The following is a 27,326-nucleotide window of genomic DNA, read 5'->3' as shown; positions in this document are numbered from 1 at the left end:
GATTCGGCCGTGGAAGATTCGAGAACGATTCACAAACATCCAAATTCCGATTATTGAAATATGCCAAGTAAAGCGGAAGTACAACACACTCAGCGCGCCGCGCGGTCTTCGGGACGGAACCGAGCGAGAGTAGCTAAACATTATGCTTCTCATTAACCGGCCCCTCGGGTAATGCCAACGCTCAACTCACGGCTCTAGCTCAACTCATGCCATGAGATAAAAAAACACAACAACATACCTGACTGCTGCCGAAAAGCTGCTACAAGTACAGCTAAGCTACATAATGTTACGGTAGATATCATTTATATAGGACTAGATGGAATATTGACTCGGTAGCGGTAGCAGCACATCTGCAAAAAGCTAGATGCGGGCGTTAGTAAACGGCCGCCATCTTAAAGCAGTAAACTTCCCTGCAATGCTGTTGTAGCGAACCTTCCAAGCAAACCGAATTAACTTTTTATCTAAAATACTCCTAAATCGGTAAAATATTGACTTGAATCTATCTTTAAAATCGTTTTAAAACTTTCACATGTCAAAAGTAGACAAAAGGGAAATTATGGAATAATGGGAGCAATTTTAACAACTTTAACGGTTGATTCACAACATTAAATTAATTGAATGTAGTTTAAAGCTGCTGATACAGAATGGGGACTGGAGTTTTTTTTATTTAATGTTATTTTTGTATATTTGTTTACTGCTATATGTTAACTTGATACTGAAATAGTTTGGTTTAGCCTGAGAGTATTTTTGAACAATTTTGGAACTAATGTACAAAACTTTATAAAAAAAAAAAAAAAAAAATGTTATGTTTTTTAAAAAAGGAGGGGGGTGCATCAATAATCGTTTTATAATCAAATCGGAGCCTCTGAATCGTAATCGTAATCGAATCGTTAGGTGCCCAAAGATTCCCAGCTCTAGAAGCAACAGTGCCAAACTCTCTCCATTTGTAGACAACTTCTCTGACTGTCGATTGATAAACATCCAGAGTTTTAGAGATGGTTTTGTATCCCTACCCAGCTTTACACAAATCAACAATCCTTGATCGCAGGTCTTCAGACAGCTCTTCTGACCGAGCCACGATGCACATCAGACAATGCTTCTCATTAAGACATTTCTTACCAGGTGTGTGTTTTATAGTGGGCAGGGCAGCTTTAAACCACTCAAGTAATTGGCCACACACCTGACATAAAATGTTTGGTATAAATTGGTTTCTACTGCTCTTTAAGTCTCCTTAGGCAGAGGGTTCACTTACTTAGTTTTCCCCCTTCTGTCATTGTTTGCATGCTATACTCATTAAAATATGAAAACCTATAAATGTTTGGGGTGGTTTTAGTTAAAGCAGACACTGTATTTTCATCTGTGTGATTTTGACAAAGATCTGATCACATTTGATGGTGATTTTATGCAGAAATGTGAGAAATTCCAAAAGGTTGATACTTTTACATACCAATGTAGTCCCCGGGTTAGTACGTACCCACTTACGTGATTTTGACTTTACAACGCCGGTGTCTTGTCCGCCATTGTGTCTCCTGTCCTTTTTTTTTCCTTTTTTTTTTTTGTAGTCGCGTAAAGAGTACTTAGTTATTGCCATATCAGGATCGCCTCCTTTCCCAGCAGCGTCATCGCCGTCCTGCAGTTCCTGACGGCAGGTCCCACTCCCTTGTTTTAATGCCTGGCGCGGACTCCTCTTGCGAGTCCAAATCCTGTTGCGTTCGGACGGCGACCTCGCGTAACGAGAGGTGACGCTGGCGACCTGAGCGGCCATGATACCCCCCTTTTCTCGCCTCGCTACTCTTTCCACAGCACCCTTTGCTCTCAGCAAGGCGACCAACTCGCGAGTAAAGCCCGAATAGTTTTTTTTTTGTTTTTTTTGTAAGCGCGAATAGTCATTGAATATAACAGCATTCAACACAACGTACCTCACAGTATCTTATTTTTTACTTAAACTTATTAATATGCCTTATAATACATGTTTTTGGACAGTTATTTTGAGGTTCGGGGGTATCATGTGGTACTTGAAGGGTTAATTCCGATTTATGCAGAAATTCGGGTTTCATCGCCAGCCTAGGAACGGAACTCGTTTATAACCCAGGGACCACCTGTAATATACAGTATATTCTTAATTATTATTTTATTTAACTAGTCAATTTTGAAGGGCACCTTTTTGTCATGCCCTGAGTTGAGTTTTGTTAGGATTTTTCCCGAGTGTTCCTTGTCCATGTGATTACCAATTGATTTCACCTGTTGTGGCCTGCTCCTTGTGTCTTGACCAATCCACTGCCTCTAGTATCAATCACCTGTGTCTCATTGTCTCGTTACCACATGTCTGTATTTAAGTCTCCCATGGGCTGTCTATTCTTGTTCGGTCATTGTCTATCCAAGCATGTGTCCTGTCAATGTTCTTGCCCTTGTTGTTCCTTGGATCCTTGCCATTGTAAGTTTTGATAGCTTTTGTTTGGTCCCCTTGGTTTTTGTTTGTACTTTGTTTTTTTTGTTAACAATCAATAGTTTCCACCACCCTGCCTCGCCTACCTGCCTTTGTTTCCCTGCGTTTAGGTCCTCCATGCCCATCCCCTGTTTTGACACATTTTGGTATTTATCTATAGTTATTATTTTATAAGTATTTATATACTTTTGAAGACAAAAATGCATATACATGCAGTATTTTACAAGAGTAAAACACTGGATTTAAGCCAATATTTTTTTCATATGGCAGTAAAACAGCAGCATGGTCCATCATTCTTCCTTTGTCCTGTAAAGCATGCGTTCAAATGACTGACAATGTATTCCTGAACAGGATGAGGAGGGTGATGGTTTGCGTGGCTTGGAGAAGGAGAAACTTACATGGTGGAGACTTATAGTCCCCACGGAGTTGTTAGTATGACAGTGTGCTTCTGGAGCAAAGAGGGGGGAAAGACAAACCGGGAAAGGTTTAAATCCAGCTGGAGGACAAGAGGATGACCTGGGAATAAAAACCGGGAACGACCAGCCGATATGTCGGGTGAATTCGAATTGTGACGCTTGCAATGGAAAAAAAAAAGTCAAATACAGCGGTACCTTTACATACGAAGTTAATTCGTTCCAGGACCTTGTTTGTAAGTCAAAATGGTCGTATATCGAGCAGGATCTTCCCATAAGAATACATTATAATTCCATTACTGCATTCCACATCGCGAAAACCTACACTAAATCTTTAATAGATATTGTGGGCACTATTGCAAATAGCAATTACACAGAGCAAAACAAATAAATTATGAATTAAAATGGGAATGATCATATAATAATAGTAATAATAACAATACCTGAACTAATGTAAGAATCAGGTTCTAATGTGGCGAATATGTTTTGTGTGGTGTACCTGAACGCATCGTGTGGCTGACTTGACAGAGTGAGAGAGGACTTTTTACTTTCACTTTTCATGTTCAACTGTGGCGGATAGTAGGCATGTTGTGTTGCACAGTTCTGAAAGAAATGATTATAAACCTGACGAAGCTGGCGGTTTTTTGGGCAATGTTCAAACATAATTATCACCTTAACTTATAAAGACTGACGAATGGAGGTCGGAGGAGGACCGTCGTGATCGTAAACGTTCTTCTTTTCAAGCCAATTCACTGAGGCGCACACCACACTCGTATTTTTCTATCATTTCCATCTTCATTTCAATGGTAAGCCTCACCTTTTTCCTTTTTTCACCACCTGCGCTAACATTCTTGAAACCCATGGTGATTTCTCCCGTCCGTCTTGCAGGAAAGCAAAGCTGCGCTTTCGCTATTTCGAGCATGTCGTCGGATGTAGAAACAAATGGCGAGTCAAATTTTACGTTGGATGTCGAAAGGATTGTGTGTCGAAGTGATCGAATGTCGAGGTATCACTGTAGTTGCTGGATTTAGTCAGAGACAAAACATTTTTAGAGCCTCACAAGCATTGTTTTTTTCATTTGAAAAAAATGTTCTCTACGCCTGTTTTTGTCTGACGAGATGAAAACAAGACGAAAAAGCGACATGCTGTATGTAGTTTCTGTGAGATGTTCATAAGGCGTGACATTTTCTTATTGTATGTATAATTAGTCAGCCTGCATCATAGCTATGTTTGCGTTTGGTGGTTAACTCATGCAATGTTGCTTTAGCCTTTAGAGGTCTGGGCTGAGTGATCATCACACACTTATTGTAACTCTTAGCATTAGCATAGCATTCGCGTTAGCATTAACGTTAGGCTGTTCATTCCAAAATGTTTGAAACCTGTTTTTATTTTTTGACTAAAACCTTCGAATTTTCCATTGATCCATTTTCTCCGGCTTATCTGAGGATGGGTCGCGGGGGGCAGCAGCTTTAGCAAGGAAGTACAGACTTCCCTCTCCCCAGCCTCTTCATCCAGCTCTTCCGAGAGAATCCCAAGGCGATCCCAGGCCAGCCGGGAGACATAGTCTCCACAGGGTGTCCTGGGTCATCCCCGCCGCCTCATCCCAGTAAGACATGCTCAGTACACCTCACAAGTCGTCTGGAAGGCATCCTAATCAAATGCCCGAGCCACCTCATCTGGCTCCTTTCAAACCGGAGGAGCAGCGGCTCGACTCTAAGCCCCTCCCAGATGACCGAGCTTCTCACACCATCTCTAAGGGAGAGCCGGGAACCCCTTCAGAGGAAACTCATTTCGGCCGCGTGTATCAGGATTCTTGTTCTTTTGGTCACGACCCACAGCTCCTGACCATAGGTGAAGATAGGAACGTGGATCGACCGGTAAATAGAGAGCTTCACCTTTCAGCTCAGCTCCTTCTTCACCATGAAGGACCAATGCAGACGCCGCACCGATCCGCCAGTTTTTCTACCACTCCTTTCTCTACGCACACGTGAACAAGACCCTGAGACACTCCTCCACTTGGAGAAGGACCTCACCCCTGACCCGGAAAAGGCATTCCACCTTTTCGAGACTGAAGACAATGATCTCAGATTTGGAGATGCTGATTCTGATCCCAACCGCTTCACACTCGGTCCAGTGAGAGTTGAAGATCCCGGCCTGATAAAGCCAATAGAAATACATCCTCTGCAAAAAGGAGAGATGCAGTACCGAGGTCACCAAAGCAGCCTTAGCTGCTCCTAGATATTCTGTCCATAAAAGTTATTAACAGAATCCGTGACATAGGGCAGCCTTGGCGGAGTCCAACCCTCACTGGAAACGGATACGACTTACTGCCAGGTACACGGAGCAAACTCTGACACCGGTGATACAGGGACCAGATCCCCAATATCAGGGGTTCCAGTACCCCACAGTCCCGGATCACCCCCCACAGAACTCCCTGGGGGACATGGTCGAACGCCTTCTCCAAATCCACAAAACACATGTCGATTGGTTGGGCCAACTCCCATGACCCCACGAAAAACCCTGCTAAGGGTATAGAGGTGATTGACTGTTCTGCAGCCAGGAAAAAAAGCACACTGCTCCTCATGAATTTGTGATACAACTTCCTGACGGACCCTCCTCTCCAGTACCCCTGAATTGACCTTACATGGGAGCTGAGGAGTGTGATCAACATCACGGTCTGCCAATCCAGAGGCACTGTCCCCGATTTCCAAGCAATGTTGCAGAGGCGTGTCATATAAGACAACTCCACACCATCTAGAGCCTTTAGAAACTCCGAGTGGATCTCATGCAACCCGTGGGCTTTGTCACCAAGGAGCTTTTCAACCACCTCAGCAACATCAACACCCAAGATAGTAGGTCAAAGTCCTTGGGCTCTCCTTCCTCATGGGAAGGTGTGTTGGTGGAGTTGAGGAGGTCTTCAAAGTATTTAGCCCACCAACTCACAACATCTCGAGTCAAGGTCAGCAGGCCCTTGAATTTTTGAAGATGAAAACATTGTATTTGTTGACTAAATCTAGTAGAATATTTTAATGAACAATACACAACTAACACATATTGAAGTGACCAAAACATGACTAAGATGAATAAGTATTTTTGTCCAAAAGACTAAGACAAAAATTAAAAACGCTGCCAAAAACAATACTGCTCACAAGTCAGATAGAAAAAGATGAATTGTAATCTACTTTAGTTTTCGTCTTGGCATATAGCAGTGAAGCTTGTTTGACTCCCCATAAAAATGCTGAAGATGCAGGTCAGGAATTCATGATAGAATGCCTGCAATTACTGCAAAGCTTTTTTTTTGCTTTGGTGAAGATTGATTCTTGTTAAGAGGATTATCTGCAACTTTACCAAAATAATCTTCCGCTAATCCCGAATCGTTACGCTCATTTGTAAGCATGATCCCTTTCATATCTTGGCTGAGCCGACACATTTATTTGGTCAAGAGAAGTTCCAGCAATTCCATTAAAGGGACACATGTATCCGGCAAATCACATGATGTCTTTGTACTGAAACATGAGAAAGCCAGAAGAATGTAGACCTATTAAAATAAAATTGGTGAAGACAGAGCTCATACACTGTAAACAAGTTAAATATGCAGTAAAATACTGGCAGCTGTAGCTGACAGAATTGTACCATTAAAATTTCCAATGAACATCAAACTACAAACAACTGCTCTCAGCGGTCGTCAGTAGCTCAGCAGTCAGCACGCTGGACTGCCAAGATGTGTGTGTTGGAGAGTGAGGATGACAAGAGAACATTTATGCATATATCAGAGTATTTTTTTAAAAAATGCTTTAATAACTCTTTGACTGCCATTGACAGTGATAGACATCCAATCTTCCCAGTTCAAATAGATTGGACTTCTAGTAGCAACAAAGTAACGGGAATTCACAGGATGGAAAGAGCTACATGATTAAGATGTCTATTATCGTCGATGGCACCGTCTATTTTGTCTGTTATAATTTTAAGATGAAAAAAAGATATACGAAAAACACTTTGTTGAATTTTATGGTTTTCTTTTCATGGAACCACAGCTAATGTTACCGTAAATTTAACGATCAATTGGAGACGTCCCCATTCGAGGAACAATGTTAAGTGATTTACCTCCATGCATCCAGGCTGCGCTCTTTCCGGGTCAACCACCTTGCTTCCCAGTCCTCCCGCTTGCATCCTCCTTTCGTCCTGCAGTTTCTTGTTAAGGATGCGGGCGGCGTTCTCGGCCAGAGTGTATCCCGGCGGTGCGGACAGGTCCTGCCGAATGCTGACTACTTCAGCGTTCCGGTCCCCTTGCGTCTCCACGATCAACTGCACAGGGCTGGGGGAGCGGCCCCTGGCACTCCTGGGGTCAGGGCCGGACTCGGCGGCATTTGTGGGGCGAGACCGGCTCGGGGACTTGTTAAACTTTTGGCCGGCGTCGTAAACAACAGGCGTGTGGTCGATGATGTTGAAGAGGCTGGAGAGGCCGTCGTTGATGGTCGTGTGAACTGGGCTGTCCCGCGTGGTTGTGGAGCGGGCCCATGCAGACTCGTTGTTGCCCTTTTGCGGGGTGGTAGGGGTGGCGGCCCGGCTGGTGTTGGGTATGTCCGCCTTGTTGGCCGAAGACATCTTGCGTTGAACTTTGGGTGAGCCGTACTTAGGTGAGCAGCAAGGTCGCTCAAACTTACTCTGGATGACGGGCGAGTACTGCACCTTCCGGGTATTCCGTGATGGGGACGAGATGGGGGTGCCGCTACCTTTTGGGGTAAGGCAGCGGTGGGGGCTGCTGGTTAGTGTCCTCAGCAGGTCGGTTTGTAAACCCACGCTGATGGTCTGCGTGGTCTGAGTGCCCCTCGTAGTGAACCCGTTGGTCTGGGAGGCCGAGTCCCGGACAATGGGCCCCGGCGGGGAGCGGATGGCGTTCCTTACTGAAATGGCCACTTCTTTCATATCGTCGCTCATGTTCCGAGAAAGCTGGAGCTCTAGCGAGGAAGCGTAGCCCACTGTGGGGCAAATGGGGGACTGGTTCGGAGAAGTCCTTAACCCCCCAGTTTCCAGAAGGCCACAAGGCCACCTCCCGCTGCCGAACACCTCATCTGACCCGCTGGCCGCCTCCCCGTCTCCTCTCGCCTTGCTCCCTTTTGTGTAAAGCAGGTCAGATTCAGACTCTGGCCCGGGCCTGGTGGGGCTGTGGAGGATGTGGACCCCATAGGCGTCTGCTCCCACACCTGCCCGACTGTTAAGTGTGCTGGTGGTTGTCAGGCTAGCGCTGGTGGTGAGGAACCAGGAGGGTGTTTGGAAGGAGTCCGCTTCCGCTCCCCGCGGCTCTGTAGGGACGGCGGCAGATGACGGGAAATCCCAACCCTTGTTGTTGAACTCCTCAATGTACTTGAGGTCATCTGGTGAAAGGGGTGGGGTGACGTCGTCTTGGCCTTGCTCACCGGGGCGCGTCTTGTCAGGGAGGAACGGCGAGCTGTCCATCAGGCGTTGGAAGTCGCTCATGGAGCAAACAGACTTGGCTCTGGTTGGAATGCGCGCACAAAATTATGACAAAACCATCAGAACAATTGAGAATAGAATTTGCAATTTAGTTCAGTAACATGCCCAGCCTTAGCACTTGACACTTGTAGTTTCTGGAGTTAAAATACTGTAGTCATTGCAGACCCAAAGATTCCTGAACACCTGTATTACCCAACTAGCAGGTTCTTAACTCACCCCAATATAGACCGCCTTAGTCATGGAGTCCCTTCTTTTGTATACCGCTTGAGAATGTTGGACCTTCAAGCTTACCTAAGCAAACTGCCGCCACCCATCTCTTCGTCGGGGTACAAATCCGTAGCTTCTCTCTCGGAAATCACATTGAGGGCCTAACAGACAAAAATTTCCGCATTGGTCATGGAGCGAATGTTGACGAAAACCTCCAAAACCTTACCTCCTTCATGCAGGGAAACCTCTTCTCACCCTCAAGCCTGCAGGGCGGGGGGACCTCAAGGCTGGCCAGGGGATCCAGAGACAGTGCATCCAGAAAGGGGCTCTCTGTTGGGCTTCTCAGCCTCCCGGAGGTAGTGCCTACTTGTCCAGCATCCGAGTCGGAGAGGGAGCGGACAGGTGGCACCAGGATGGGGGCGGGGGACCGCGGGGAGCGTGGGGATCGCGGGGAACGAGGGGAGCGGGTGCCAGAGCAGGAGCCGCCGTCCTCAGTGCCCTCGCCTCGTCGGCAATTCAGCTCCCTCTGCAGCTGACGGAAAACGTATTAGGATACTTTAGGGTGAAAGCACTTGTATACAGTATGTTGACTAATTTGCTGCCATTGACGGTGCAGGACGTCCAATTCATTTTGACTAGCAGGGGGCGAATGAACGAATATAACTGCGTACACGACGATCAAGTGCAGTAGTACACGCACTCGATCATACAAATCACAAATTTATGGTTTGACGGTGCCAATGGCAAAATATAAGCATGTGATATTGAATGTACAGTATGAATGAAGGCAGAACAACCCGATTGGACAATACACATGACATCCCTGCTGTAATACATATTAGGGATGTCCCGATTGCATATTTTTGCTCCTGAGTCCGAGTCACCTGATTTTGAGAATCTGCCGATACCGAGTCACGATCCGGTACCGGAAAAAAAGTTGTTTTTTTAGCAAAAGTTCCAACCATGTTACTGTCCCACCACTTTCATAATGTGAATTATTTTTAAACAAGAATAACGTAGAAAAATGCTTGTTTTTATTAAATGCTTCATTGGGCGACAAGTCAGCTGACGCTGCTGAGAACAGCCTCTCATTTACACAATGAGTTGCCACAGCACACTATTGAGAGTTTAACGATGATTGACACATTTGTGCTTTTGATTCGAGAGCTACCAAGCTTCTCTGGCCACATCAAAGCTACAAAACTGTCAATCATCGTTAACTTTAAGTATCAAATGCAAGTTGGACAGTTTGGCAACACCGCTTACCAGGAGGGAGGGTGAGACGCTGTGGCGCTGTATGAGCATGAGGCAGAAAAACATGAATGCAAGTAGTCCCTGGGTTACGACGTACCCGACTTCCGTGTGTCTCGTCCGCCATTTTCTCTCCAGTTGACTTTTGTTTGGTGATAAATGCTTTTATTTTGGCACAGGAAGCATAGAGCTGGTATCAAATACTCGGGGCAAGTTTATGTTGATGATGTGCGGAGGCTAACTGATACATGCTAATCGTTTGTGTGGATTGTTATTGCTGTATCAGCAGCTAGTTATAAACGCAAGTTTGAATTGTGTCAGGGACGCGGGCAGGCAGGCAGGTTGTGTGGACCCAATTGCAGGGAAACAAAAGCGGCAAGGCAGGTGAACTCAAAAAACGTTTAATGATATCTAACAAAAACACAAAGTACAACTGAAAGCACTGAGGATCAAAAGGGCAAGATTCAAACAAAACTTACTTAAATCGGAGGGACTGGTACACGAGGGCTTGGACCGGACTTGAAATTGACGTAGACATAGACATAGACAATGACGCAACAAGGAGTGAACAGAAAATGGGAGCTTATATACACACACGCAAACAAGGGTTAACGAGACAACAAGGAACAGGTGAGCACAGGAGGATAGGCTAGGAGAAGGCACATCAGGTGAAATCAATGGGCAATCACAGGGACAAGTTACACTAAGAGAAAACAAATACAAAACCTAACAGTTCCCCCCCCTCAAGGGACGGATCCCAGACGTCCCGATGAAAACAAAGTCCCCAACACGGCGGGAAGAAGGATGCCGAAGGAGGGAGCAACATTAGCCCGTCAGGGCTAGTCAGGCGGGCGTCCAGGACGACAGACGTGGGCCGATCGCACGGGTCGATCGGGTGGGCGTTTGGGGCGCCAGACGTTGGGCGACCGCACAGGATGATCAGGCGGGCGCCCTGGGTGAGGTAGGACTTTGCCGTTCATGCCACCAAGCCGTGGCAGGAAGCGGGGAGCAACATCGTCGTCATCGTGAAGAGAATCAGGCACGTCGTCGGAGTCGGGCGGACCAGGAACTGAGGCGTCGTCGGAGTCGGGCGGACCAGGAACTGAGGCGTCGTCGGAGTCGGGCGGACCAGGAACTGAGGCGTCGTCGGAGTCGTCGTCGTCTGCTGGCGTGACAGCAGCGGAGTCGTCGTCGTCTGCTGGCGTGACAGCAGCGGAGTCGCAGGGGTCTGCTGGCGTGACAGCAGCGGAGTCGCAGGGGTCTGCTGGCGGGACAGCAGCGGAGTCGCAGGGGTCTGCTGGCGGGACAGCAGCGGAGTCGCAGGGGTCTGCTGGCGGGACAGCAGCGGAGTCGCAGGGGTCTGCTGGCGGGGCAGCAGCGGAGTCGCAGGGGTCTGCTGGCGGGACAGCAGTGGAGTCGCAGGGGTCTGCTGGCGGGGCAGCAGCGGAGTCGCAGGGGTCTGCTGGCGGGACAGCAGCGGAGTCGCAGGGGTCTGCTGGCGGGACAGCAGCGGAGTCGCAGGAGAAAACAGGAGCGGTCGGCGCGGGCACAAGACTGCGGGGAGTCGGCGCAGGCACAAGACTGCGGGGAGTCGGCGCGGGCACTTGACTGCGGGGAGTCGGCACGGGAGGCACTTGACTGCGGGGAGTCGGCGCGGGAGGCACTTGACTGCGGGGAGTCGGCCCGGGAGGCACTTGACTGCGGGGAGTCGGCGCGGGAGGCACTTGACTGCGGGGAGTCGGCGCGGGAGGCACTTGACTGCGGGGAGTCGGCGCGGGAGGCACTTGACTGCGGGGAGTCGGCGCGGGCACTTGACTGCGGGGAGTCGGCGCGGGCACTGGAACGGAGGCCAGACGGCGAGGGGACGGGACAGGGACTAGGCGACGAGGCGCCGGGACGGGCACCTCGGGCAGCTTGGACATCGGCGCGAGAGGTACTTGACTGCGGGGAGCCGGCGCGGGAGGTACTTGACTGCGGGGAGCCGGCGCGGGAGGAACTTGACTGCGGGGAGCCGGTGCGGGAGGAACTTGACTGCGGGGAGCCGGCGCGGGAGGAACTTGACTGCGGGGAACCGGCGCGGGCCCGTGACGTCGGCGTGGTTGAGCACGCCGAGGCTTCCGTACGGTGTTCGATGGCAGACTGGGTGGCACATTATGGGGTGAAATAGAAGGAGGGGTGGAGGAACTACGGCCCTTACCTGGGCGCCCCCGCTGGCCACCACGCGGAGGTCCAGTGTAGATGGCCAAACGGGAACCCAGGTAAGGGTCCAGAGAAAAAGGCTGGGAAGGGGACGTGGAATGACTGAGGCGTGACAAAAACTGAGAGGGTGAAGAATAGGGCATGGAATCAAAATCTGGGTCGGAGTCGGTGTCAGAAAGAAAATCATATGAATTGTGATACTCTTCAAAATCAGAAAAATCTGAATCTAAAAAAACGTGGCGAGGCAGAACATAATCAGGGGAACGGGCGGATGGTCGTCGGCGTGCACGCCGGTGCCGGATTTTTCCCGCTGGGTCCACAATTGGTTGCGTCATTCTGTCAGGGACGCGGGCAGGCAGGCAGGTTGTGTGGACCCAATTGCAGGGAAACAAAAGCGGCAAGGCAGGTGAACTCAAAAAACGTTTAATGATATCTAACAAAAACACAAAGTACAACTGAAAGCACTGAGGATCAAAAGGGCAAGATTCAAACAAAACTTACTTAAATCGGAGGGACTGGTACACGAGGGCTTGGACCGGACTTGAAATTGACGTAGACATAGACATAGACAATGACGCAACAAGGAGTGAACAGAAAATGGGAGCTTATATACACACACGCAAACAAGGGTTAACGAGACAACAAGGAACAGGTGAGCACAGGAGGATAGGCTAGGAGAAGGCACATCAGGTGAAATCAATGGGCAATCACAGGGACAAGTTACACTAGGAGAAAACAAATACAAAACCAAACAAATTGCTGTTATTGAAGATGAACCAGATTTAATTTAATTTTTACTTTAGCAAGTGTTAAAGTCATGAGCAGCTGAATTAAGTCAGCAAACCACACGACGTCAGACATCGTCATTTCGGAGCTCAGCTCGCTGTCAGGTTAGGACTTAGCTCCAACGTCTTGGCGAGGATAGTACAATGATGTGTAATACATGGTTTTGGATAGTTATTTTGAGATCTGGGAGGTGTTTAGGGGTACTTAAAGGGTCAATTGCGATTGATGCAGAAATTCGGGTTATGTCGCCAGCATAGGAATGGAACTCATTCGTAACCTGGGGACTACCTGCATAGTTTTTAAATTAAAAACCCGATCTTTTCCACCTGATTCTGATCCTCTGAAAAATGGCGCGATCAGCCCGATTTCCGATCACGCTATGGGATTGAAATATCCCTAATATCTTTATCCTAATATCACCCGCATTTTTATTTATATCTTGTTACATTGAATAGTTGTGATATTGAATGGAATACAGAACAAAAATGAAGAGTAAAGTAGTACGAAATGATCCCTCCCTTACCCTCTCCATCTTATGGTAGAGTTCGCGGTTTCCGCCGTCCCACTCTTGCCTCTGCCGCTCAAAGTTTTCCAGCAGCTCAGCCCTCTCACGGCTCCACCGCTTCTCGCCGTGCTGCAGCCGCCAGCGGAGATCCAGCGAGGTGTTGTGGCTTTCGGCCAGCAGGCGCCGGTGCTCCTCGCGCTCCTGCTTCAGTGCCCACTCGGGGTCCCGGGACGACGCTTCTCCTTCGCCTCCCTGAGCCTGGCCACGCGTTCTCCCTCGCGCTTCCTCCTCCACCTGCACGACAGACATGATTACTCAGATGCTGTGTTTGTTCAGCTATCAACAACATGTGATCCATCAAATTCACAAACTTCGAGGGTGCGTGATTGTCATCCAGCTATCAGACCAGAAGAAGTTGAGTTCTGGACTTTATCTGTAATTTAATACCTCTGAATGAGTTTTTGGGTGCAATGAGCTCTTGTTTTTATAAAATAACCAGAAAAAAATTATCCTTCCTGTTGAAGAAACATTCTATGCCTGTTCTAGTTCACTGGTAATGTTATTGTGTATTTTTGTTAATGTTCCTTATTTATTATGACAATTATCGGTAATTAAAAAAACACTTAAATTTCATTTAGAGGATTTTCATTTAAAAATGAAAATCTCATTTATATAAGTGAAAACAAACCCGACAAACCCTATGTCATTGACTAATAATAATGACACCTCCTCAAAATAATCACCTGTTTTTTCATAATATACAAAAACCCCAAAAAAACTAAAATGTCTAGTTATAAAGCAAATTAATGCAATACCAAAACACTGTGAAACGTTGTGGTTACAAATGTGTAACTGTCAATTTTCTTGTGGTAATTTTGGGGCAAATTTAGGTGACATACCTGTCAAGTTGTACGGTTTCGGCGTGATTTGTACAAGTGAGCACTGTTTTTTAAATGTGTACGCCGTACGTTCAAAATCTGTACATTTTTCGTGCATTACGTTTTTTTTCTCCGGATTTTGTCACCGTTTCAGACACGAGACAAAGTGCGTTACGTTGTTTGAATGACGTGATAAAAGTCAGAGACATGGAGAGAGAAGAGTGTTTGTTGTGATGCTGTAGCAAACGCGATGCTAGGCTAGGTGGCTCCAATATTTCCTGACTGTAGCCGACAGCCTACAATCTACGCCTAGATATCACATGCATATAGAACTACATGCAAAATGACAGACTCGGCGGCGTTGGTAAACAGCCGCCTTTTTAAAGCAGTAGACTTCTCAGAAAGGCTCTGTTATTGTGAACCTTCCAAGCTAACCTATGTAACTTTTTATCTAAAATACTCCTAAATCGGCAAAATCTTGACTTGAATCTATCTTTAAAGTGCCTATGACAGCAAAATGCATGTTTTTTTTTCATATTTTCCGCGGTATTTTATGCTCCTGAATGAAATGGACCGCTTGGATGTGTGTGGAAGCGATCGCTATATTTATTTAGTTTTTTTTTAATCCCGTGCAATGAAAATGAGTGACTTCCTGCTACAGTCTCGAGTTGAGAAAGAGGGCGCTGTGACATGTACAGTGGAAGGAGTCCTCTTCACTGTCCAGCCGTACTGTTGTACGAGAAGGACTAAGGATTCAGCTGATTTTGCGGATTAATTCGTTTATTTTTTGCATCATGCCAGCCAAACAGCTGCAGAAAAAAAATTCTGCACCAGGGAGAGGCGTGTGAGCCTTTTTGGGATTTCAAAAGGTTGCCATTCACCGATGGATATTGGTCAAAACAAGCCCTATTACTGTGGGACCATTGAACTTAGGAGAAAGTGAGTAAACATTGTGTTTTGTATTATGTCAAATACTGGGATCATTTTAATACGTAGGTGGCTTGCATTTTGTGGCTAACATGCTCTTTGTCGACTCGGCCGACAACACCGGCGGCTTGTCGCACATCCCCCCGCCGGGAGAGCACTATACTCGGCTTGTTGCCCTCTTCATGTGCTCCGTGTTCTGTCAAATTTTCCACCCGATCAGAAATTGCAACTTTGTGTTTAAAAATAGCTGCGAATACAGCGATTACAATGTAAGCACTACAAACATTCTTTAAATAAAGTACTACTTACGTTTGATCATGGATGGGCATGCAAAAAGCTCTCCTCGTACACATTGTCATGTTAGCTGCACAACAACTGCAGCTGCTCACGTATGACTCTCGCTGTTTACGTCTTATAATATAATATATATAATTTTATAATATCTTATAATATGATTCTAATTCACATAATAATGCTATTTAAGATTTTTTTTTTATTCTGTCGTATGCACTTTAAATGACGAAAGTTTGAAAACTTTCACATGTCGAAAGTAGACAGAAGGGAACTAATGCAAAAACGGGACCAAACCAATTTTAACAACTTTAACGGTTGATTCACAACATTAAATGACTTCCAAACATAGCAAAAGGTTACTATGTTTTTTTTGTCTTTTTTTTTTTTTTATTTGAAAAAATGAAAAAAAAAAAAAAAAAAAAAACATGAAAGGTAACTTTGCCAAGTAACTAATTAGTCTTACATTCAGGTAACTGAGTTACTAACTCAATACCTTTTTGAGAGAAGTAATTTGTAACTGTAATTAATTACTTTTTTAAAAGTAATTATCAATCAATTTAATTTATAATTGGACACACTAACAAACTACCTTCAAGTCAAACTGAATTGCGAGCTGAAGTGCCATGAAGTGCAGCCATCAAAAGACATGATAGAAATTGCCAAAAGTGCTACATACAATTATAAAAAAAAGTCCCTGTTAAATTTTAGTAATCATGATGTAGCTGAAGATATTGATTGTTCTTTGATTGCACCAGGTTATGTTACAATATTACCAATAAATTCATATTATTTTAAAAATTTGAGTTTTATTTTTGTTTCATATTGCTTGCTATATACGACATTGTAAGATTAGTCACCAATTTGGAAGAGCATATGTCACTATTTGTAAGATTGCCAACGGCATCGGGTTGACAGGTATGTGAATGTTCTGCACCTGGCTCTGTATTTTGATTTGATCTTCACAGAAGACGCTGAAATCTGCAGTAAATTCTGCGATTGTGTAATTGCACTTTCCTAGGGGTACTACTTAACGCTATTTTACTCACATATACCGTCTTCCACATACAGGCGTCACAAAGCGCTTAACGTGAGTCCAATGGCGCCACAGTCACCCCAATTACATTAGGCGAGAACGAGTTCTGCACCAGCAGAAATCCTAATACGCAAAGTTTCTCCTGTCAATTGTGCATAAGCCTGGGTACCAGAGAGTTGCATGCTACCCGAGCAAGCTAAGTAAATTAGCTCCCACGGAGGGGCTGTTGACCTCGTGGAAGGATACGGAGCATGTAAAACTCTGCAGATTAAAAGCGAGGCCGGACAGATAATCACCCTCTGAAAATCCCTTCAGAAAAAAAAAATAAAAAGGGCTTAATTGATGAAGGCTGATGCGTGTTTTCACACAAGCCCAGAAAAAAGTTGCATTATGATGTCATGTGACACCATCGTACAGTGGTGCCTCGACATATGAATTTGACTAGTTCCAGGACCTGGTTTGTTTGTCGAAATGGTCGTATGTTGACACGGATTTCTCCATAAGAATACAGTGATTCCTCGTTATTGCGGTTAAAACCTGTTTGTTATTGGGGACGAAATTGATTTGTTTCATTTCTATTCTTAGTTTCACTCTTCAAGTGATGGTTGAATAAAGTCAGCAAATTATACCAACGTCTTCTGCATCATCATTTGGGAGTTTAGCTAGCTGTATAGCCGGGACTTTTATTTTATTTTTTTTTTATAGCCAGGACTGAGCCTTAGCCTCGCTGTGAGGACAGCGCAATCGTATTCCCTCCCGATGCAGTTATCTCCACCTTGCAATTACTGCAAGTCGCTTTGTTGTAATTTTTCCTCGTGAAGTGAAGACACACTTTCGAGCGTTTGAACCTACGTGTTGTCATTGTTATGTTTATGGCTGCAATGCTCGTGCTTACCCGTCGTAACCTTTCATTTTCACACTCTTTCCTGGTGAAGTGTAGTCAAACTTAGGAGCGAGTGGTTCTTGGCGCCATGCTAGTTTGATGCATCTGGACAACAACACACGTCACGACACAATACGCGTCTTTAGGAATCGTTAAAGGGATCGTTAAGGCTTTTTCATTGTGATGTCGCGGCCTCGAAACACTCGGAACCGGTTCCGAATTTGAATCGGATTTCGATTCCCATCCCTACAAGGGAGGTAACACTTTGAAAACAAAGTATATTGGTCAAAAGAAGTCCTATTTCTAAAGACACTTTGTTTGTGTCCAGAAAATGTGGAATTCATTCCACCAGTGTAAATTTTATTGTATTGTTGAGAGAAATAATTACTCCCTTTAAAATGGTTAATGTTTTTGCACTTTCTTGTAAAAAATAAATAAATACAAAAGCAGCTTAAGGGCAGCTTTTTATTGTATGGGCATGTTTCCATCGTTCCTGTTGAATCATAAGGATATTTTAAATAAATAATGGACATAAATTTGTTTGGCTACTTTATTAATCAGTACTGTACGATGCATCGATAATCGTGATAATCGCGATAACTGCGATCATCGTCGATACCGTGATCATCGTTAGAAAATCGAAACGTAGCACCCTGAATCGTAATCGAATCGAATCATGGGGTGCCTAAGATGGCACACCCCTAATGTCGGTGCGTTCATATGTTGAGGTACCACTGTATAGCTCTCCGCAATCCCCAACTTATTTGCAATGGTTTTGTGTGTAAAATGGAAATGATTATTGTTAGTACCTTTCTCAGTGACGTGTTTAGTTTAGGAAGTTGCATGATATGGTTTGCGATGAGATGACACTATTTACTAGGGGTGTGACAATATATTGAAATAGTAATACTGTATATCGTGATACTTTGAATCCCAATAGGTTATCAATATAATCCTGAAGTTGAATCGATATATTGTTCTCTGTTAATTCAATGGCTGCCATTGACGGCAGTAGACTCCCAGTCCATTTTGGCTTGGAGGGACGAATGAACGTTTAATAACTGGAAACCAGAGCATTCGCAGCTAGTCTTTATGATTTTCAGGGCATTTCTAAGCAATGTTCCCTCTAATCTTTCATGTGTCTGAGCAGACACACAAGCTCTCTGAGCACACTGAGGACCACTGTGAGCAACATCAGATGTGTACCCTGTGGCCATCACGCCTGTTTAAAACCTTGAATCATAGCAAGTTACATAGCTTATTAAAAGAATCAAACTATAGTAGCAATTGTCATCAGTTTACTTTAAATATAATTGATTTGCCCCACTCAAAATGAAAAACGCAAATCTAGTTGTTCATGAGATGTGAACTATGTTATACAGTATGTGAGAGTCCTGCTTTAACACAGGACGAGTCCTGCTTTGGCCTGGGTATGGTCCAGTTGTAGCACGGGTGAATTAATAAATAAACATAATGAACAACCACAGTGGGAGTATACATAGGCAGATTGTACTTTTGTGGTAGGGGGGACAAAAATGTTGATGACCCCCGAAAATCAATTTACAAGATATATGCTCAGATAGTAGCTTAGTCCATGCTCATACATACAGGCATCCCAGCTGTGTGTGTGTGCGTCCATGTTTGAGCGTGCGCGTTTTCCTGTCTTACCTAGTAGATGCTGCATCCTTTTTGACTGAATATTCCAGCCAGGAACATTTATAATAAAACGTTGAAAATGACCGCTATTGGTTTTCCATCATTTTTTCGGGTTAATTTCTTTAGTGGAGCAAACTGAAACACCGCTCATCATTTTAGCGGTGCTGTCAAGCGTTTTATGGACCACATATTCAGTCCTTGGTTCTCGCTCAGTAGCTGCGGTCGCTTTTGAAAGGTTAGGTTTGAAAAAATTACATATATCCCTCTTTCCTCTTCTGTCCCCAGGTGTTTTTTTTTTTTTGGCTAGGCAAAGCAAATGACCGTCTCTAAGGCGCGAGTCACATGATTTGTTTGAAAAATAATACTGATCAGTTTTTTTTTTTTTTTTTTGTTAATTTCATTCATTTTTGTTGTTTGTTTTATTGCTTTACAACTTTTATAGACAACATTTTACCGGCACAGTCTTAATTTTAAATAAAGTCAATTATATGCAATGACGTTTTCGGCCTCCGGGGAGGGGGCTATTCCCCCTGTTGCCCTCTTACTCTCCGAGTATGGGAGTATATCAAAGTCCCACATTAAAACTGTTCAGAGATTAAAGACACTCAAGATTCCTATTATCTGTGTCTAAGCAGCTTTACAGGACAGGTTAAAAAAAAAAAAAATCTCCCAGTTTCACAGCTTGCTCTTCGATTTGCCCATACTCCGTCATTTATACCATCTTAAAAGAACCGCGTTTTCTTTTTTACTTTGGCTTTATGAGTGTAGTGGCACTGTCCTTATGTTTCACCATGATAAAGGGTTAGCATTTGTTTCTCTTAACTCCGCTGCATTATTGTTGGCTAGCTAACCTGCACGGGACGTATGGACAGGGCACATATGCAAACACTGTCAATGTACGATTGGCTGTGTAGCGTAAGTGAACTCTAACGTATTATTGTCTAGACCAGTGTTTTTCAAACTTTTCTGAATCACGGCACGTTTTTACATAGGAAAAAAATGTTGCGGCACACCACAAACTAAAAAGGCTCCAAAATTACTTCCTGTGCAGTATTTTTAATTATCCAATAATTTCTCAATATTTATTCTCAGTGTGACGTGAGCCTGTTTAGATGAACACGAAGCCAATATCCTGGCTGGAATTGAAGAAAGACACACACAGAGCTGTTCTTCAACAGCTCTTTGTCTTTCTGTTTTTATTTTTTTTATCACAGTTAGGCTTGAAAAGCTCAGACTTATCAGACAGGGGGACTTTAGCAATGTCTTTAACCACACCAGGGCCGAGCATCTCGCTGACAATTAAGGCCGAGTTATACTTCCGCGTCAGACCTACGCCGTCAAGGAAGAATCGAGTTACGACCCTACGCCGTAGCCTGACGCGCACCTCTTGATTTTTCTAACCTTCGCGTCGCGTAGACGCGTAGACGTAGCGAAAACGGACTGTGATTGGTACGCTCAGACTGTTGTTTCCGGGCGAAAACACCGCCATTGTAGAATAGAATCAAACATTATTTTCTACACGCAAAAATGCACCAAGCCGACGGGAGTATCATCGAAGAGCAAGTCTCGTCAAGAAATTATTATTGTGACTGCCAAATGGCAAGGTCGGCGATCGAAAAAATAAATAAATGGAAGAACCACCGAGACGTGGGTGGTCGGAACCGAGTGGCCACACGAAGCGGTGACACAGTCGGCCAAAAACTGCCAACTTTTTATCACTTTATGTCGTATTTTTGGTTGGTGCACTTCATCATTTACTGTGTACATATGTTTCAAGTATATGAAGAATAAAGCACAGATTTGGTGTCAAAAGAGTTGTTTTGATCTTTAATTTTCAATAACAGACAGTTCACACACACAATACATCATCACTGATTGAGAGTGCCTCGGTGCTTTTTATGATAACATTAAAATCAAGCCTCCCAACGCAGTTTGGGAAGTTCCCTAGACGCCAGAAATCTGCTATGGCTTCCCACTGGCTGGTTGTAGGACACGGCAAACAAATCAGGCTGGAGGGCTTTGCAGACCTTGAACGCAGTGCTCGACGCCAGTTTGAAGCTAGCCGCCACAGCTAGCTCTCTCCACCCGAGTCTAAAACTCTCTGTGCGGCATCAAAAGTCGGCCAGACCGCCTCGAAACCGTCTTCTGCGTCGCCTGCCCGTCAACATTTGTATGTTCAATATTTATTCAGTGTTGATGAGCAGAATATTTACTTTCAAGAGTTACATCTTGCATTGTTTATTTTTTCTCCGACTAGCGGAAGTAAACAAGCATGCCCCAAAACCGTACAAACATAACGCCACATCCCTCTAGTGGCTTGGCGGTGAATTACAGAGCAACGTGTTCCCTCACCGAAGAACTATCGAATGTCGAATGACGCCGTAGTCGCTACGCCGTCACCGCAACGCGGGAGTATAACTCAGGCTTTACTTTGCAGGAAGGTAGTATTCATTTCTATGCCACAGTGTGGGACTCTTTGAATGGCTTTGAGGGCTTCCTCATTTACCTTTGTAGTTGTTCCTCCAAAAAGTTGCCTGTTTCTCTGTGTTTTCACAAAGGCGAACAAAATCCATCGAATTGTTTGGAACTGACGGGTGTTTCATTTAGAGATGACGTTTAAGCTTGCTTGGCACCATGGCGCTGTTGGATAGCTGCTCGTGTTGCATTCAAGAACTCCTCTGATTTCTAGCCATCAGCCACCTTGCTGTCCTCGACAATGTATTGGAATAAAACACAGGGGAAGGATTGACGGTCGTCACATATGGAAAAAATCAGGGGTGAAAGTGGTTAGAATTTCTTGCCGTAACTCTGAAGGTCACCACGGAAATGTTCGTTCTTTCTTTCTTTCTTTCTTTCTTTCTTTCTTTCTTTCTTTCTTTCTTTCTTTCTTTCTTTCTTTCTTTCTTTTTGGGGGGGTTGTTTTGGTCAGTTATTTCTATAACACGTACATAAACTGATTTTCATTCAAAATTGTATTTTTTCAATGATTTGCAAAATAAAAGTTAACAAAAACAGCAATAACCCCAAACTCCATCTCCTAATTTTTATTTTCCCTCATTTCCTCACATACTAAATGCCAAATCTCAATTTTAATTACTCAAGAACATAGGATGTATCTTAAAATTGAAGTTAATATAAACATTTACTTTTTGTTGTGTTTTTTAATAATAAAGATATAAGTAACATACATTCAGAAAAATAAGTACAAATGACTTATATTATGCAGATTGAAATGAAATATATTTTGAAGATCGCGCACTTTTTTAAATCATAAGGAAATGAACAAGTAGCCTAACATAAATGAAGAAATATAAGTCCAAAGTGCACATTGACAGCTAAGATGTTCTGAACCTCCCCATCAGAGCAAATAAAACTAAATAAGATAAATAAACCTCCTTAACTTTTGCCTTGCTCTTAAAGATTTGATCAATTTTCTGTTGCATTGCCCTTTTTTGTCGCATCAATTCAACAAACTTTTTTTTTTTTTGCTGTTTCAAAAAACATGCACATTTGAACCATTTAGAGCTAACTATCTCTAGTGATCACATGTCAGTATGTCAGCCAATTGAACGGATAAATGAGTCCAAGCGTTTTGCTTTGCTGCATGCATTCGCACATTTAGGTGACTCGTCATCTTTAGACCCAGATAACTGCAGCAGCTGGGGAAACCTCCATTCCGTCCGTGGAATAAAATAAATAATAAATATCTGTGGAAACGGATTACGCTACACAAGCCCTTTATTATGCTTGTTGTTAACACTTGTGTATGTAAATCTGATGTTGGTGGATTGTTTTCTTCTTGGAGATGAAATGCATGTGTGGCAGCTTTGTATTTTTTTCTTTTACATAGCGTTCTGACATTTGCCATCATATTTTCAGAATCAAAGCACATGTACCGGAACTGCATTCCGGCCCTGAATCTTATACCGGAACTGCGTTCCTGACCGTTCTGGCCCACTTTCACCCCTGAATAAAATAGAAAGGACACTTGCGTGGACATCGACACTTGACTAGTCCAATCCAATGATGCCTATAATGTACAGTAGACGTGCTGGGGTCCACAATGTCGAGGACAGCAAGGTGGGTGATGGTTAGAAATCCGAGCAGTTATTGAACGTGACACGAACAATACCTCGCTCATCTGCACACAACCGAAACTTTCTACCTAGTCCTTCCTTGTGATAAATGCGATATTGGAAAATTTCTCACGGCACATCTTACAATCTCTCATGGCACACTAGTGTGCCGCGGCATACCAGTTGTAAAACACTGTTCTAAACACCTATCGTATATTGAGTTACGTTGCAAAAGGTTACAGAAAACAATATTATTGGTGCAATTAACTAGATTATTTAAATTCTAAAATTAGATATTAAATAATACTGTAGCGCTTGCACAAGTTGGCAGCGGAATATGGCTTCAGCAAATCAGCACATGAGTCTTGGTCACTCACACTCTTAATTTTTCTCCGCACTCCACAGGTCATGCACCTCTTAACCCACCAATGGGAGCGCCACGTTGCCGTATTGAACGCACCAATAGGAGTGCCGTGCTGACACGTCATTGTGACGCAAATAGTAGACCTAGTGATGCTACAATACGTTTCTGTAGAATTTAATTTTGTACGCTGCATAGATTTTCTTGTGTGCTGAGTCTGTGCAAGCAGTGCGCACGCACACAGCTTAGAAAGAACATTGTGTTCATTTTAGGGGATTTACAGGTCACTTCCTTTCCAGTTTGAATCACTGCCGGGTCACTTCCAATTCAGTAATCCAAAATCACAGGAAGTGACCCAGAAATGGCCCGAAATCAACAAGGAGCGACAAAAAAATCAACAGCAAATGGCCTGAAATGCCCCAAATTTAATACATTGGCTGCCATTGACTGCCATAGATGTCCAATCTGTTTTTAAGAGGGAGGGATGGCAGCCAATGACAATGAATGAACGAATGTAATGATAATGCATGGACGAATGTTCATTCACTGCCATAATTGTGATAGTGAGCCTTGTATTGCAAATTGTATCGTATTATGAGTTACCCAAAGCCCCCCCCCCCCACTAATTTTGCTCCCACTTCGCTAACAACAACATATTCACTATTGCCTCATTGCATTCCGTCCCCTTTAAGGTCGAGGGGGGCTGAGCGGCCATCTGCGCGTACCTGTGCGAGTTGGCACTTCATCTCGGCCCATTTCACCTCCCATGCGGCTTTGTCGTTGGCGTAGGCCTGCTGCAGTTGGCAGCGTCGTGACTCTTCCTCGCGGAGCTCTTCCCGAAACTGCTCGAGCAGGGTGCGCAGTGCCTGCAGCATTCGCCGGTTCTCCCCAAACTGCAAACGTGTTGGATGTCAGAAAAGAATTTTTATATACTGATCTGTCCTGTTGTTTGTGGCTTTTTTTGTGGACGCTCCATACAACTGTCCAATATGCAGTCTAAAATCCAGTGGGATTACCTGATGCTGGTACTGTCCATTGGGAGACACCGGAGCCGATACACCGTCACCCTCCGCCGGTTGCATCATCCCACCCAGCTCGGGGGCACTCTCCGACTTCTCAACCTGCATAGGCAGATGAATATCCCCACTTTTTAATCTCAGGGCATAATCTGAAGTCCCCCTAGATCAGGGGTATTAGAGTCATCTTTGATGCGGGCCACATTTTAGTTTCTTTCTTATGGGTTCGATTCAAACAATAAAAGGGGGAACTTACAGTAAATATATTTTTAAATTTATTTTAATAAAAAAAAAAAAAAAAAAAGATAAACAGTAAATATTTTCTTTATTTTTATATAAATATAGATATATTTAAATTGATTCAGTTTTGATACATTTTTTTACTAAAAAGTAAATTAATTGTAATCCTTTTTTAAAGTTATTTTTCCTTTGTATCTGTTTTCATTTTTCAATGGAAAAAGACAAAAAGGAGCAAAAAAAAAAGTATTTACTTTTTTGAATTGATTTTATATTTTTCATTTTCTTATTAAAAAAACAAAAGACAGGGTGAAAAAAACTTTACTTTTTATCACAGTTGTACGATAATTACTTTTTAACCAGAATTACGATATTGTCCAACTGCGGTAATATGGATAATATGCGACAATATGCGGTCATGCACTTTACATATTATTGTGATGCCAAGGTCATATGGTCCCCTCCCATAACAAATCCCAAGAATCTTAATTTGGAGACATGTAATGGTCAATAAGCCTAACTTTTGTGCTAAGCTGTGACCATCCCTTGTACAAAGGCAGAAGGACCCAAAACCGATAATGAAAAACCAATGTCAATATCAGGGATACCCTGATCCAATTACATTTTACAGAGGATCGGAATTAGAACAGTCCAGATTAGTCGACTCAGTTGATGACATAAATGCCTCGACAAGCACAACATCCCATCGACTTTAATAAACTAGTTAGAAAAAAAAATGTTTTTTTTAATTGTTAGACTACTCGACTAATCGTTAAAAGACTAATCGGGAGAAAAATAATCGTTTGGGACAGGTCTAATTAGAATTGGGTGAAAAGGATCGGGTTTTTAATTTAAAAAATACAATTTTTCTGCTTCATGCTCGTACAGTACCACAGCCTCTCAACCTCCCTCCTGCTAAGCAGTGCAGCCAAACAGTCCAGCTTGCGTTTGGTACTTAAATTTAACAATGATTGGCAGGTTTGTAGCTTTGATCTTGCCAAAGAAGCTTGGTAGCTCTACGATCAAAGGCACAAATCTGTCAATCATCATTAAATTTGTATAAGTGTGCTGTGGCAACTCAATGTGTGAGAAGCTGTTCACTGCTGTGTGAGTGGACTCACTCAGTGAAGTATTTAATAAAAACAAGCATTTTTCAACGTTATTATTGTTTGAAAATAATTCACATTATGAACCTTTTTTTTCGGTTTCGGATCGGGACTCGGTATCAGCAGATTCTCAAAATCAGGGGACTCGGGTGCCAAAATATGCGACCGGGACATCCCTAGTCGATATTCAAATTTTCATATATTCTGATATATTAATTTATATTATAATAACTGTGGTGGTCGAGTGGTTAGCACATCCGCCTCACAGTTCTAAGATCAAGGGTTCAATTCCGGCCCGTGTGGAGTTTGCATGTTCTCTGTGTGCCTGCCTGGGTTTTCTCCGAGTACTCCAGTTTCCTCCCACATCGCAAAAACATGCATGATAGGGTGATTGAACACTCTAAATGGTCTCTTGGTAAGAGCGTGTGTGTGAGATGTGCTTTAATGCTTTTGCACAATAACAGTATTAACAATATTTACAATAACAGTATTAACAATATTTACAATAGTAAGTGCAATTATGTGTGTTTAAAACTAGGTGTTATGATTGTTTTCTCTATTCACTTATGCTTTTTAGTGTTTACACAATGGAAAGAGTAAAGTTTCTGTTTTCAGTAAATGACACCATAATGTTTCATTCTGGTTTTTGTTCTCAGTAAATGATAAAACAAAACTTACGCATGTGCAATGAGTGCTCTCCTACTCCTTAATAAAAGGCTGGCCTCCTCAGGGGTTAGATTAGATAAGCTTGTTGAAGCCACACGGGCTGCATCAATCTTTCTCCTGACGGCCGTCAGTGTTAAAAGCTTTATTTTCGTCTCAAGTCTGATTCTCTCTCCGCCCTCCTCTAGGTCTTTATTATTTTGCTAGATACAAGTAAGTTTAGACCCAACAATTCTTGGTGCCGAAAGCCGGGGCCTAAAAATCCGCGTCCTTCCGGGCCGCCGCGGGGCCAGTGGACGCCGCCGGGATATTTACGACCTTCTTCTCGTGACCGGGCGGCTGCGCCTTTGTTCCTGCGACGACCCGGATGGCCGGTGACAGGTCCCAGACGAACCAGGGCAGGACGGAGTGAGGTAGGATAAAGTTTAATTAAGTTGTTGACGCTTTCGGGTTTAAATACGGGGCGGATTGAATTGTGAAGTCGAAGTACTGACTCATAATTGTTCGAAGTACTGAACATCCGTTAAGTAAACCGTTGAAATTTAAACCATCCTAGTTCGAAGTACTGAACTATTGTGTGACGAATTACGTGCGTTTAAAGGGTCTAAAAACGTTACGTAAACAGTAATCCTCGAAGTACTGAGGACTAACACACAGGCGATATTTTGCGAAGTAAAGACAAAATATTGCGGAAAGCGGGCCGAAGTACCGAGCCATAAAAAGTTATAAAAATGTCCGAACCCGGAGTCAGAGACGAGATAAAGCAAACATAATAGCGTAATAAAAAGCCAAGGTAGGACAGAATTTAAAGCTTTTCGAGTCCGTAGAGATATTGATGTGCATTTGTGTAATGTCAGGGACTTACAAATTTAGTTCAGGGAACTGCACATAGAAATAACGTGCGTGCGTCTTGC

The 27,326-nt window shown here is 43.8% G+C and overlaps 1 protein-coding gene across 7 annotated transcripts in view; it reads right to left on the bottom strand.

The window, feature by feature from the left end:
* LOC130929477 (microtubule cross-linking factor 1) overlaps positions 1–27,326 on the bottom strand; it is a 91,484-nt gene that overhangs the window by 5,445 nt on the left and 58,713 nt on the right. For 2 of the 7 annotated variants that reach the window (XM_057856629.1, XM_057856631.1), the window contains 6 exons: positions 24,407–24,511; positions 24,116–24,283; positions 13,301–13,576; positions 8,768–9,073; positions 8,626–8,702; positions 6,964–8,356 (listed from right to left, as the gene is read on the bottom strand). In XM_057856629.1, the coding sequence (XP_057712612.1) occupies positions 6,964–8,356; positions 8,626–8,702; positions 8,768–9,073; positions 13,301–13,576; positions 24,116–24,283; positions 24,407–24,511 (2,325 nt within the window). Of the gene's footprint in view, positions 1–803; positions 8,357–8,625; positions 8,703–8,767; positions 9,074–13,300; positions 13,577–24,115; positions 24,284–24,406; positions 24,512–27,326 lie in introns of those variants that run through there. The other 5 variants (XM_057856632.1, XM_057856634.1, XM_057856633.1 and 2 more) reach the window with 5 other exon arrangements.

This window comes from Corythoichthys intestinalis, chromosome 14, assembly GCF_030265065.1.
Source record: "Corythoichthys intestinalis isolate RoL2023-P3 chromosome 14, ASM3026506v1, whole genome shotgun sequence".
Taxonomy (NCBI): Eukaryota; Metazoa; Chordata; class Actinopteri; order Syngnathiformes; family Syngnathidae; genus Corythoichthys; species Corythoichthys intestinalis.
Note: the sequence above shows the minus strand (reverse complement) of the source record. Positions and strands in the feature narration are given on the sequence as shown.